Source organism: Rhineura floridana, chromosome 8 (genome assembly GCF_030035675.1).
Source record: "Rhineura floridana isolate rRhiFlo1 chromosome 8, rRhiFlo1.hap2, whole genome shotgun sequence".
Classification (NCBI taxonomy): domain Eukaryota; kingdom Metazoa; phylum Chordata; class Lepidosauria; order Squamata; family Rhineuridae; genus Rhineura; species Rhineura floridana.
The window spans coordinates 132713696-132728733 of NC_084487.1; the positions used below are offsets into that span (position 1 = coordinate 132713696).

General features: G+C 41.3%; 1 protein-coding gene across 3 annotated transcripts in view; it reads left to right on the forward strand.

The window, feature by feature from the left end:
- Positions 1-15038, forward strand: part of ITFG2 (integrin alpha FG-GAP repeat containing 2) — a 56437-nt gene that overhangs the window by 23316 nt on the left and 18083 nt on the right. For all 3 annotated transcript variants that reach the window (XR_009757627.1, XM_061582559.1, XM_061582560.1), the window contains exons 8-9: positions 9084-9137; positions 10446-10537. Coding sequence is in view for 2 of the 3 variants with exons in the window: in XM_061582559.1 (XP_061438543.1) it covers positions 9084-9137; positions 10446-10537 (146 nt within the window). In the remaining variant the exon portion in view is untranslated. The remainder of the gene's footprint in view (positions 1-9083; positions 9138-10445; positions 10538-15038) is intronic.

Below are 15038 nucleotides of genomic sequence, written 5' to 3' on the forward strand. Positions count from 1 at the left end.
TTTCCAAAAGAATCTGAGAACTTTGGAAACCTCACTGTGCTCTACTCTACACCAAGCCTTAATCATATTTGATGAGGCTCAAGTAGTTTCTAGAATTATGAATGTTGGCTATGAATGACAGAAAGCTGCAGATGCAGGCCAATAGCTGCGTTGTATCAAAAAGAACATTTCAAGAGAGACTGCAAAATCATTCAGCATTTCTCCAAGGAACAGCTTACCAATGACTTAAGATCATAAAAAGAGCCCTGCTCAGTCAAACCAAAGATCCATCTGGTCTAGCATCTTGCTTCCCACAGTGGCCAACCAGGTGCCACTTCTGGGAAACTCAAAAGCAGGACTTGAAGACAACAGCAGTCCTCTGCCACTATCATTTCCCAGCATCAGTACTATACAGCCTCTGAAGGAGGTCCATGATGAATAACTATTAATAGACCTATCTGCCAAGAATCTGTCTAACCCACTTTTAAAGCCATCTAAACTAGTCATTCTACAAGTTTCCAGTGGCAGAACATCTTAATGGGTCCCCCACAGGGAGTAATTCCTGTTCTGAGACTAAACCTCAGAAGGACCAGGAAATGGTCCTTCTGTGACAATGGGTTCAGTCTCCCTACCTCCAGACCATCCCTCTCACCTGCTGAGGCAAAGACTACATCAAGGATATTCCTTGCTCTATTTGTTGGCTGATGACAAACTGAGACAGCCTCATGGTTGTCATGGAGGCCATGAAGTCTCGAGCTGGCCCATTTAAGGCAGCCTTGATGTGAATGTTGAATTCCCCCAGGATAGCTGTCCTCCTTTGCTGCCCTCACTCTCCTCACAACTGTCCTGAGATTCTCCACCACTATGTGTGAGACTGCACTCTGCCAGTGCAGTCAGGGAGGCTGCTGGGCAGCACAGTGAGCAGTACACCAGCAGCTTCTCCCATATATCTCTTTGAAGCCCATCCCAGAACAAAAAATGTCTCCTGGTGAGGAAGATGGAAATTTTGTGGGCCATGGCAACTCCCCCCTCCCAATCCTCCAGTTTATGTTGGTGCTGACCCAGGTTCCCAGGCGGGCACAGCAGCGTTAGATGTATCTACCCAGCTTCACCATCCAGAGCTCAATAACACATGCCAGGTTGCTTCCTCCTCTTATCGCCTCTATGTCCCATGATCTTACGGTGGTAAATTCCATAAATTCATTATGCATTGTGTGAATAAATACTTCTTTTTATCACCTGCCAATCAGTTTAATCGTGTGAGACTGAGTTCTAGAAATAGGGGGGACAGAGATGTTTCTCTGTCCACAGTCTCCACTGTCAAGCAGCACAGGTCCCAGACCCAGGGCCAATGTCTATGTAGGGGTAGCTGGTGCCAAACAACCAGGGCAAAACCAGCCCTGCAAGGTAATACTGCTACCACCACTCCTTAAGTCCACTCCAGCTTGGGCCAAGAGTCTCCCAGTCTGTACACTGGACATCTTTTGAGATTCTCTGGAAAAAGAACTTAAAACCAGACTCTCTATCCCTTTAGCCTCAAAGCCTCAAAAGTTAACTCAGTAGCAATTAACCAAATAGCCAAGACTGGATTTAGGACCAAACTGTCATCCAATAAACTGCACCAGATTATAAGAAGTAGATTTAAAAATAATAATTGAAAAATATATAGCAGCATAAAATAACCTGTATACCAATCAGAGATTATAAAGATAAAAAGATATTAAGAAACACCACAGTACATTTAGGGGATTACAGAGCAAGAACAATAAAATAAAACTTTCCTGTTTAGGCAAGCTTTCCAGACACATAGATGTTGATCTGTTTTAATCTTTTCAGTTAGTAGCTGTTTTAATTGTTTTAAGTATGTTTTTAATTATTTGTTTTAAACTTTTACTGATAATTTTAAAAGTTTTTTGTAAACCGCTTAGAGGTCTTTACATTCAAGTGCTGTTTTTTAAAATAAATAAAATAAACAACTTTCCTACTGTAATACAAACCACTTTTAGAGCATTTGATCCCACTAAACCAGCAAACAGCAATAGGATCTTCATAGGTGTCAGCGTCCAAGACAGGAATCGGCTTGTGGGGCAGGGAAGAAAGAACCCAAATCACTTTTATAGAAAAGGTCTAGCAATAGCAGGCAAATCTTCACCAATGAGAGGGTGAATTGACTGGAAAGATTCAGAATGTGGGTGTACATGACATCTCACCAAAGAGGCATCTGATTCAATTAGCAGTGCCACCATAATGGCCTTGAAGTGCAGCTTGTATCAGAGGTAACACAGGTGCAAAGGTTGAGCTCAGCCAATTAAAAAAACTTGGGGGAAAACCTTTTCTCACATGCCACTTCCTTACCCGGAACTCTGAGCACAGAGCCATTTTCTAAACCAAGAAATCCTTTCTTAACATCCACACTATATATAGTTTTATTAACTTGTGTCCTTTATAAAGTTTTCCTAAACTTAAAAGCCCCAAACATTTCAGCCTTTCCTTGCTGGGAATGTGTTCAACACTCCCCTCCCTTGCTCTTTTCTTTACATGCGTGAACTTAATTCACTCAACTCAACCCAGCAATAGGTACGAGAGAGAGAGAAACAGCCATACTCATTTATCCTGCGCTGAAAAAGTTGACTTATCAACCCATGCCTTAGAATTTCCCTAAAATATAGCCTCTGTAGGTAATAGGTAAGACGTAGATTTGTAGGTAACAGAGCACAACGGGTCCTCGCTATCACTCAAATGAGATTTCCCAGCTCATTATTAGGCACAGATAAATATTTTTATAGCAGGAATGACTTTCTGAAACCAAGGTTAATTAAAATCCCTCTCCTTACTAGCAAAGCATGAATCCTATTACAGAACAAAAGCTCAATATGTAGTTAGTATAAAGAATACATAAAATCATAGCATTGCAGAGACAATACTTGAACGAGACTCATAATATCAATTGTGGCTTACCAGGACTATTGAACACAAACTACCTTTTATACATTTTTAAGGCATATCTAATAATGCAGGCATGTTCTGTTCATCACATGCCCTTGCTTTATGTCCCAAATTAGTTGCCAATTCATACAATAAAGAAAACTCAGTCAAAACTATTTCAACACAAAGCACAGGAGAGGCTATGAATGCTCTGGATCGGTGTCTGAATGCTGTAGTTGACTGGATGAGGGCCAATAAATTGTCTTTAATCTTGGGAAGATGGAGGCTATTTGGGTAGATGGTTCCCATGTCCAGATATTAGGCAAATTACCCATTCTGGACGGGATCAGGCTTCCTCTGAAGGGCAAGGTCCATAGCATAGGGGTACTCCTGGATTTAGGCGGCTAGACTGCTGATGGGAGCACATGGCTGACAACATGTGACATCACTTTTTAAACATCTGCACTGACTGCCCATCCATTACTGATCCAGATTCAAGTTTCTTGTACCAATTTACAAAGCCCTGAGCAACTTAGGCCTAGGCTATCTTAGGGACCGCTTGAACCCTTATATCCCAGCTCGATCACTGAGATCATCTGCAGGAGTGGCCTTGATCATCCCTCAGGTTGGCAAGGCTCTATTAACACTGACACAAAATCAAGCCTTCAGTGTCATCAGCCAATTCTCTGGAATGCTTTGACAATAGAGATTCAGCAGGTGCCTTCTGTTTTAATTTTTAAACACTTGCTGAAAATCTTTCTATTCTGCTAGGCTTATGCAGGCAATAAAGAAGATGCCTTTTTGCAATAGTTGACCTATGTTTTAATTGTATTTTTAATGTTTTCATTGTATGGTAGTGGTTTTTAACTTGTAAACCTCTTTGATGGTTTTAACAATTAGTTGTATACAAATATATTTATAAATAAATAAATAAATCTTTCCAAATATATTGTGGTACATCAAATACAAGCAGTTAGCATATTGAAATGCAGACTTTAAACAAAATACATACAGCATATTTTTTTTGTAATAATTTTTATTATTCAAATTTTCATAAAACAAACACAACAAAATCAAACAACAAAAACAATACAACAAAAAGAAAAAGAAAAACTTGACTTCCGATTTGTCACAGATCAGCTATAAGTATATAATATATATCAAACCTGTCCCCTAAAACATACGAAATTCACTTTTTTCCATAGTCTATCTTAATCGTCAAATCCCATTATCATCATTTCATTTTTTTCTTTCAACAAAAAGTCCAAAAGAGGCTTCCATTCCTTAAGAAATGTATCTGCCGTTTTTTCTCTGAGAAGGCATGTCAATTTGTCCATCTCTACTAAGTCCATTAATTTCAATAGCCATTCTTCCGTTGTTGGTATTGATTCCATTTTCCACTTTTGTGCATATAATAATCTTGCAGCCGTAATCATATATAATATTATTCTTCCATATTTCTTTTCCTTTTGTTTATCCATAAAACCCAATAAAAAAAATTCTGGCTTTGACTGAATATTTATCTTTAAGATTTTTTGCATCATCCTACCTATCTGTGCCCAAAATAATTTTGCTTGTTTACACGACCACCACATATGATAAAAAGATCCTTCTTCTTGTTTACATTTCCAACATACATTAGAAACATTACTATACCTTTTTGACAACTTTTCTGGAGTCATGTACCAACGATACATCATTTTATAAAAATTTTCTTTAAGATTATAGCATAATGTAAATTTCAAACCTTTTTTCCACATATTTTCCCATTGATCCATTTGTATATTATAACCAAAATTTTTGACCACTTGACCATACACTCTTTTACTTGTTCTTCTTCCATGTCCATTTTCAATAAAAATTTATACTTTTTTGCAATTATACATTCATCATTTGTACACAAACCTATTTCAAAATCAGATTTATTTATTTCAAACCCATACATTTTCTTATCCATTTTGTATCTTTCTAACATTGTAAATAGGCAAACCATTGAGAACTATATCCTTCCTTTATTAGTTGTTCTCTCTCTTTCATTATATATTCTCCATGCACATTTTCTAATAGTTCTTGGTAAGTTAACCATTTCTCTTTTCCAGCCATTTCTCTTCTATAAAATGCTTCTTGACTTGAAACACATAGTGGTATTTTCAAAAAAAACCATATTTTCAACAAAGGACGTCTTATAAAATGATTATTAAAATCCACATTAACTTTTACTTTATCATACCATAGATATCCATGCCATCCCCACTTCAGGTTGTGACCCTCCAGATCCAATAATCTTTTGTTCCTCAATACAATCTATTCCTTTATCCAGACTAAGCAACAAGCAGCAAAATAAAGTCTCAAATTTGGTAATCCCAGTCCTCCTCTTTCTTTGGCGTCTTGTAATAATTTAAATTTAACTCTTGGTTTTTTCCCCTGCCAAACAAATTTAGAAATATCTTTTTGCCATTGTTTAAAAGGTAAATCAGAGGATATGACAGGTATTGTTTGAAATAGAAACATCATTCTCGGCAATACATTCATTTTTATTACAGATATTCTACCCATTAATGACAACTGTAATTTATCCCATTTTAACAAATCTTTCTTAATCTCTATCCATAATTTTTCATAATTATTATGAAACAACTTTGAATTTTTATTTGTCATAATAATACCTAAATATTTCACCGTTTCTTCTATTTTAAAATCTGTCTTCTCCATTAACTCTTTTTGATCCCTTAAAGATAATTTTTTCACCAACATCTTTGTTTTTTGGTTGTTGATCTTAAATCCTGCTAATGGTCCAAATTCTTTTAGTTTATCCATCAATACTTTAATTCCTTCCAAGGGATTTTCTAATACAATTATCAAGTCGTCAGCAAATGCTCTCAGTTTATATTCCTCTTTTTTTATCTTTATTCCCGAAATCCTTTTGTCTTGCCTTATGTCTCTAAGCAGCACTTCTAGAACCAAAATAAATAAAAGAGGGGACAGTGGACATCCCTGTCTTGTACCCTTTTGTATTTCACATGAGTCCGTTAAATCCCCATTGACAATTATCTGTGCCTTCTGTGATGTATAAATCGATCTGATCCATTTTATAAAATTATCTCCAAAATCCATTTGCTCTAGAACCTTAAACATAAATTTCCAATTCAAATTATCAAATGCTTTCTCAGCATCCAAGAAAATCAAAGCAGCTTGTATGTCATTTCGTTGTTCTAGATATTCCAACACATTCAAAACATTCCTGACGTTATCACGTCTTTTAGGTAAAAACCCCGCTTGATCTTCCTGAATAAATTGTTGCAATATTATTTTCATTCTTTCAGCCAAAATCATTGTAAAAATTTTATAGTCATTATTCAATAAAGATATTGGCCGATAATTTTTTGTTTTAGTTAGGTCCTGCTCCTCTTTCGGTATTAATGTTATATTAGCATTTTTCCAACTATCCGGTATCTTCCCCTCTTGCAAAATTAAATTCATTGTACATTGTAAAGGTAACAAGAGTTCCTCCTCCAAACATTTGTAATACGCTGCCGATAATCCATCCGGTCCTGGTGCCTTTCCTAATTTAATTTTACTTATTGCATCAGATATTTCTCTTAAGGTAATAGGACCATTAATAGCTTGTCTCTGAAAATCTGTGATTTTAGGCAAATTCTGTTTAGATATATACTCTTCTATTTTTTCAGAAGGAATTTCCTGACATTTGTACAACATTGAATAATATTGATGAAAAGCTTTTTGGATTTTTACATTGTCTGTCAACATCTCTTCTCCTTCTTGTATCTTTAAAATGAGATTTTTTTGTCATTCTTTTCTTAATTTATATGCTAACCATTTCCCCGGTTTATTTGCAAATTCAAAAGTCCTTTGACATACAGCATATTTTAATGTCATCAATTCTGTGAACCTAGACATGGTATCAAAAACTAATTGATAAAAAATGTATCCTTCCTTTGTGTGTGGAGTGAGCCAGGTAAAGCCTCATCTGCTCTGCACTTGGTTGACCTTGCATATGTGCACGTAGCAGGAACCTGATTATCTTCTCTAGTTCTAGCCTTCCCCACTCCCCACCACCACCTTTATTTTACCAGGGAGCCAAAGCTTTCTTTTTTTAAAAAAGATTTATATCTTAGCACCAAGCATTCATTTTACCTAAAGATGCAGTTGCAAAGGAACAATCAGGAGCTTTTAAGTGTATTCCCAGTAGTTCCTTTGCAGCCCTGGCTATCATTCACCACAGTTCAAGTGTGATGTAGAATGCAAGCCCCACTGCTGCCGAACAGATCCTGATTTGATTTGATCCCTGTTGAAATCAGCTCAGCTTACATTCAGCATCAAATTTAAACTGTGCAGAATGCATGCTAAACACAGTCTAAGCTGTGTGCTCCCGATTGCCCCTTTGCAGCCCCAGTTTGCATTCTGTGCTGTTTAAATTTTACACCAAATGCAAGCCCCACTGCTTTCAGGTGCAATTGGATCCACTTGACATCATATAACATCTGGTGATTGACAGGTGGGCAGGTCTGCCTACTCGTCAAATGTGGCCCACAGAGGGTTGACCGCTATTTGATCTAGCCCTCCAAATGAAAGTGGTTCCCCATCCCTGCTGTAAAAACATACACTTTGTAAAATATACAAAACTAAGCCCAGAGGAGGGACAGTGAAATTGGAAAGATCTCATTAAGACATATAGACTGAATTTTCTGGCTTATCAGCAGACACTGCTCCACCAGCAAATCTGCTTTTCCGGCTGGCATTTTCTGTTCAGTCATTAAAGAGGAAGGCACACTACCAGCTTTGCTGTCCTTCTCAGATCTCTGTTCAATCACTTCTGAACACAGAGTGTCAAAACGGTTCCAGACTGAAAATGCAATTTTTTCAGGGCTAGAGTTGACTTCTTTTAGCAAAAGGTATTGGTCCAATCTGCTTTGTTTGCTACTTGGGAACACCATATTATTATCCTTATCCAAATTCCTGGGTCTTTTAAGTTTCCCCATCTCTGCTGTTATTAAGCACAGTTATAAAATACAGTTGCTCTTTTGAAGTGCTTTATATTACGTTCAGCAGAGGTTGGCAAATGTTACCCAAAAAGGATTAAAATAAAAGGAGAGAGGTTAAAAAATCAGACTCTACTCTCTACACAAGAAAAATCCCCAAGTTATATTGGATTCATAAACATCAAAGACCTAAAGGTATGCCACACAGCTGTGGTCTCCCAGCCCAGTAACCAACTTGTAAAAATTAATGCAAATGATTCCATAGGGAAGGAGATAAGGCAGATACGCGGATGGCTTGTATACAGCAGTTAGTGCTGCCAACCAAGTTGCAGCATTTAAAAACAGAACAATAAAAATAAAGTACAGACAAACCATGGAGGTCAAAACAAAGCAGCCTCCCTCATCGCCATTTTGACTAGAAGTCAACAAAATATTGGGGAAACAGTTGTAAATCGATTTTCTCATTCTAAAGTACAGTTAAAAGAGAAGGTAGTATTGGAACAGCAAGGTCTACAGCTGCAGAGCTGCCTGCAGAAGATGCCCTCTTGTAAGCCCCATAGGAGGAATGTCCCAGACTACTGCTGGGAAAGAGATTAGAGTCCGCTGTGTTAGAAGTAGAATAAATACTAGGACAACATTGTCCAATGAGGAATTGTTGGCTTGTAAATATCTGGAATCCCGTGAATTGGGTAGCTCACCCCTAAAGCCACGACAAACTTCAGATGTTGATGGGTACAGGCATATGGCACCTGCCCATGTAATATATAATGGCAGACAAATCTCCTAGATCAGATAGACTAATAGCAAAGCAGCCTGAGCATTTGTTGCGTATTCTGTCCTGGAATATGGCAGGATGGGCAAACAAGTTTATTGACCCTGAAATCACCTTTTATATGTCACCGTTTGATTTGCTTTGTTTACAAGAAACTTGGCTCATATATGTTAATAGTATCTGATTGCAAGGTTTTAAAATATTAAGACATCAGCTGCAGTCTTTCCCCAAACTAATAAACTGCCCAAGTTTAATGTTCCGACAGATAATCGTTTTCTGCTTTGTAATTCTGAGGATGGAAACACTTGAGAAGCTGTAATCAAATGAAATGCCATACTGAAGCTCTGTGCTGAAGGTTTAGCTCTGCTGCTTTCCCAACTCTGTTCTCTTGGGTTCTGTCTCTGCAGGATGTTCCAAAAAGCACAGTGGCTCAGGGCTGTTTGCACTCTGCACTTTGGATGGTAAGTCCTACCAATTTCCTGGGAACAACACAAGGGAAAGAATTCTCTACAACAGATTTTGAGGCCTGCACTGAAAATAGCTTTCATGATTTAGAAACTACAAATTAGCAATCTTGACCAAAAAAGGAACTTCTTGGAAAACATTTTAATTTTGATGGCCACAACAGTGGTCTGGATTGGTCTTAGAGGCCACTCCAGACTGTCACTATTTTGCAGGAGAGATTCCAGTGCATATTAAAAATTTAGGTTTGCACAATTAAAGAGGATTAAGGGACTCTGTTGCCCTAGTGCAAGAAATTCACTTTTTTTAAAAAAAAAAAACGTTTTGTGTTTAGGATAGTAATGAGAAAATGTATTGAAAAGTGTGGAATGAACGAATGATTAACAGGATGATGTGTAAACACACCACAAGCAAATCTTAGCAAATCTGCTGTAATTGTGGTGTCTAAATAATGGATAAGTAATTTTATCAGAAATATGTACTGCAAGTTGGTCATAATGGTCTACTGAGGGCTCCTTAAAACTGCCCCCTAGACCAAATTATAAACAAGAGATGGACTGATTCCATCAAGGAAGCCACAGACCTGAACTTGCAAGATCTGAACAGGGTGGCTCACAACAGATGCTCTTGGAGGTCGCTGATTCACAGGGTCGCCATAAGTCGCAGTCAACTTGAAGGCGCATAAGAACAAACTGCTTTAAAAAGCTGGCTGACACTGCAGTAGTACACTTTCTTTAGCACTATAGAGTAGGTGTTCTGTCATGAGCTCTACGCTCATAACTTGGTCAAAGTTATAATAAGTCTTCTGTCACTTGTGCATTAGCCATTTACCCAACTATATCCTTGCCTCAGCAAGGAAATGAATGAGTTCTCTGTTTTGGGTGAGGTGCCTAGGTCATCTTCCCATTCCAGACAGAGACAGACAGAGACCACCAGCCATATTGTTGGGAAAATCCACCAGAGACTTAAGTAAATCAAGGATCCCCAAGCCTCCAAAGTAAACCATCTTAATGTACCCCCATCACTGAGGATGCCTGGAGCAGCCCACAGATCAAACCTAACTTAGTAATAAGCTCTCTGTGAAAAGGACGTCAAAACAGGCTTGTCCACCTACAGATCATCTTCTACTACAAAACAGATCAAGTGCATGTCAGGCCAACTATAATGAAAGACATTGGAATGGGAATCTACTGCCTACAATAATAACCTTCCTGATGTAAACCCTATGGCACATCATGGGGATGGGAGAAGATGATTGTCTTGCATGTTGAGTTAGAATTCTGTTTAACTTTCTCTTTTCCCTATAGGGACACTGAAACTGATGGAAGGGGCAGATAAGCTACTGTGGTCAGTGCAGGTTGACCACCAACTTTTTGCTTTAGAAAAACTGGATGTTACTGTGAGTTCTGTCCTAGGCTACAGCAACTGGAATAGGCAGAATACAACCAGATCATTTGCTTTTAGTGGTACCAGTTCGGACAAACTCTCCAGACACATGCTAATGACCAGTGGTGTAGTCATCCTCAGCAGGGTCCCTATGTCTCCAGCATCCCACGAGCCAATTGGCATGAAAGGGGAGTGTGATAGCCACTGAGCAGAGTCCCAATGAATGTCAGTGGCAAACAAGCTACTTCAAAAAGCCAAGACAAATTGTGGAGAGTGCAAATTCTGTAATTGCAGAAGAAGAAACATTGATTCCTGATTTTAGCATCCCATCTTCATCATCAGGCAGTTTGGTAGCAGCAGGAGATAAAGTGTACACAGATACTGAATTCAGTAACTGAAGCAATATCTTAGCCAGTGAGAAAGAACAGTCAAATGGTGACAGCGATAGAGAAGCAGAAAGCAGTATTCCAGCCTGGCCAGATTCTTCTATAATCTTAGAAGGGGGTGTGGCTGCAACTATCAGGAAGGAGCCCTGCACTTCTGAATTTGCCACTGTATTAGATTCAGGGGAGAAGGAAGAGATGCCCCAATAAGGAGACAAAAACAACATTGCTAATAGGATGAAGTGAATGGGCAGCAGAGGCAGTGGCATTCTTGTAAAGAGGATGGGGCAAAGGAAGGTTGAAAGAAGCTGGTTTAGCATCATGTGTCTAGAGCAGCCTTTCCCAACCAGTGTGCCTCCAGATGTTGTTGGACCACAACTCCCATCAGCCTCCCATTGGCAATGCTGGCTGAGGCTGATGGGAGTTGTGGTCCAACAACATCTGGAGGCACACTGGTTGGGAAAGGCTGGTCTAGAGAACTTATCTGAACAAATAACCTCTACAGACAGACACAAACGTCTGTTATTTTGGTGGCTTATTAAAAGGCTAACATCTGACCTGAAATTCTGTATTCATTTGTTTCTTACACTTATATACCACTCTTCCTTCAGAAAGTTCAGAGCATCTTCATGAGGCTCCCAAGAAAACTCCCACCCAGTCACTGACCAAGCTGAGGCTTACTTAGTTTTAACATTAACAGCATAATATGCTCATTTCATTTCATTTATTTCATTTTTAAACCGCCCATAGCGAATAGCTCTCTGGGCGGTGAACAAAACAAGATTAAAATACAATATTACAATAAAATTACAATAAAATCAGCAACAAGTTAAACGAAAAAAAAAATTAAATGAAACACATTGAACATTAAAAAGCCTGGGAGTATAGCCAGGTCTTAACCTGGCGCCTAAAAGAAAGTACCGAAGGCGCCAGGCGTATCTCCACAGGTAGGCTGTTCCACAGTTCGGGGGCCACCACAGAAAAGGCCCTAGATCTAATAGCAATCCTCCGGGCATCCTGATGAGTTGGTACCCGGAGGAGGGCCTTGGATATTGAACGAAGTGAACGGGTAGGTTCATAGCGGGAGAGGCGTTCCACAAGGTATTGTGGTCCCACACCGTGTAAGGCTTTATAGGTCAAAACCACCTTGAATCTGGCTCGGAAACAAATAGGCAGCCAGTGCAGGCGGGCCAGGACAGGTGTTATATGCGCAGACCAGCGGGTCCTCGTTAACAACCTGGCTGCCGCATTTTGCACTAGCTGAAGTTTCCGAACGGTCTTCAAGGGCAGCCCTACGTAGAGCGCATTACAGTAGTCCAGTCTAGAGGTTACCAGAGCGTGAACAACTGAGGCGAGATCGTCACTGTCCAGATAGGGGCGTAGTTGGGCTACTAAGCGAAGATGGTAAAACGCATTCCGCGCCACCGAGGCCACTTGAGCCTCAAGCAACAAGGAAGGGTCAAAAAGGACCCCCAAGCTACGAACCTGTTCCTTCAAGGGGAGTGTAACCCCATCTAGAACAGGATGAACATCCACCATCTGGGCAGGTAAAGAGCTCACCAACAGTGTCTCAGTCTTGTCTGGATTAAGTTTCAGTTTATTAGCTCTCATCCAGTCCATTATCGCGGTCAGGCAACGGTTCAGCACATCAACAGCCTCACCTGAAGAAGGTGAAAAGGAGAAGTAGAGTTGCGTGTCATCAGCGTACTGATGGCAACGCACTCCAAAACTCCTGATGACCGCACCCAGAGGCTGCATGTAGATGTTAAAGAGCATGGGGGACAAGACCGACCCCTGAGGGACTCCACAATGGAGAGTCCAGGGTGTCGAGCAATGTTCCCCAAGCACTACCTTCTGGCGACGATCCGCTAAGTAGGAGCAGAGCCACTGCCAAGCAGTGCCCCCAACTCCCAACTCCGCGAGCCTCCCCAGAAGGATACCATGGTCGATGGTATCAAACGCCACTGAGAGATCAAGGAGAATCAACAGGGTCACACTCCCCCGTCCCTCTTCCGACAAAGGTCATCATACAGGGCGACCAAGGCTGTTTCAGTGCCAAAACCAGGCCTAAAACCGGATTGAAACGGATCCAGATAATCGGTTTCATCCAAGAGCACCTGGAGCTGGCCAGCAACCACCCGCTCCAGGACCTTGCCCAAAAAAGGGACATTTGCCACCGGTCTATAGTTGTTCAAAATATCTGGGTCCAAAGAAGGTTTCTTTAGAAGAGGTCTCACTACTGCCTCCTTGAGACTACCAGGGACTACTCCCTCTCTCAAGGAGGTGTTTATCACCTCTTTGGCCCAGCCGGTGGTTACAGCCCTGCTGGCCTTCACCAGCCAAGATGGGCAAGGATCAAGGGCAGACGTGGTCGCCCGCACCATTCCAAGCACCTTGTCCACTTCCTCGAGCTGCACCAACTGAAACTCATCCAACAATGAAGGACAAGACCACGCTCTGGACACTTCAATGGAGTCATCTGTCATAACATCAGAGTCTAAGTCCCGACGGATGCAAGCAATCTTATCCTGGAAGTGCTCCGCAAATTCGTTGCAGCGAGCTTCCGATGTTTCCTTAGTATCAGGAGGGCCAGAATGTAAAAGCCCTCGTACCACCCTAAAAAGCTCCGCTGGGCAGCAAAGAGATGATCTAATGGTGGCAGCAAAATATGACTTTTTTGCCGCCCTAACCGCTTTTACATACAACTTAGTGGAAGCACTCACCAAAGAATGACTACATCCGTCAGGAGTTTGCCTCCACCTGCACTCTAGCCTCCTTCTCTCTTGCTTCATCACTCTCAGCTCCGGGGTATACCACGGTGCTGTTTGAGTTCTGCACCGAAGGGGGCGCGCGGGTCATGTCAATGGCCCGGGTCATCTCCGCATTCCATAGATTGACCATGGCCTCGACAGGAGTGCCAGTGCTATCAGCCGGAAAAACTCCCAGAGCGCTCTGGAAAACAACAGGATCCATAAGCCTCTGGGAGCGGACCAACTTAATAGGTCCCCAACCTCTGCAGAGGGAAAGGGTTGCCGTGAGTCTAAAGCTCAGCAAGCGGTGATCTGTCCATGACAATGGAGTAGATGAAAAATACCCCACCCTCAGATCACCATCTCCATGACCAGTGGCGAAGATCAAATCAAGAGTATGTCCTGATACATGCGTCGGGCCAGTAGCAACTTGAGACAGCCTCATGGTTGTCATGGAGGCCATGAAGTCCTGAGCTGCCCCGAACAAGACAGCCTCGGCATGAATGTTGACATCCCCCAGTACCACAAGTCTGGGGGATCTCAACAATACCTCCGAGACTATCTCCGTCAGCTCAGCTAGGGAAGCCATTGGGCAGCAAGGTGGGCGGTACACCAATAGTATTCCCAATCTGTCTCCTTGGCCCAGCACAAGATGAAGACACTCCAAACCAGTCGCCGTCTGGACAGGGTGCTTAGTGAGAGAGAAAGAACTCCGATAGACCACAGCAACCCCGCCTCCCCGGCCCTCAGATCTACCACAGTGCTGCACCGAATACCCAGGTGGGCAAAGCTGGGGAAGAACAACTCCTCCCTGCTCACCCACCCAGGTTTTGGTAATACACACAAGGTCGGCACCCTTCTCCACAATCAAATCGTGGATAAGGGGGGGTTTATTAACGACCGACCTAGCATTTAAAAGCAGCACCTGGAGATCCGAGAGCTGGCTGACAGTACAACCAACAGTCCTGTGGATAGGAGGAGAACCGGAACAAGGCACAGACACAACTTGTCTGGGACGAGTTCCCCTTACCTGGCACGTTCTCCTCGCAACGCCATACCTCCCATTACCCGTCACAATGTTAATTGGGGCCCCCGAAAATCTCCCTGCGAGGCCCAAGGCATGTTCTCCCAGGCACATCTTAAAATAAATCTAATACAGCAAAACACTTAAACAACATAAACACAAACACACATTCACTCAATCTCATTCACACAACAACAGACAGACAAACAAACAAACAAATTAAAATACAGCCAAACTTACTGCAAATTATAAAACGGAGGGGAGGCGTTCCTGATCCCAAAAATAACGCTAAAAGGTGATTAAAAGGTTTTAAAAGAACACCTCATGGACCATTCTCTGGGCTCCTGTGAACTTTAG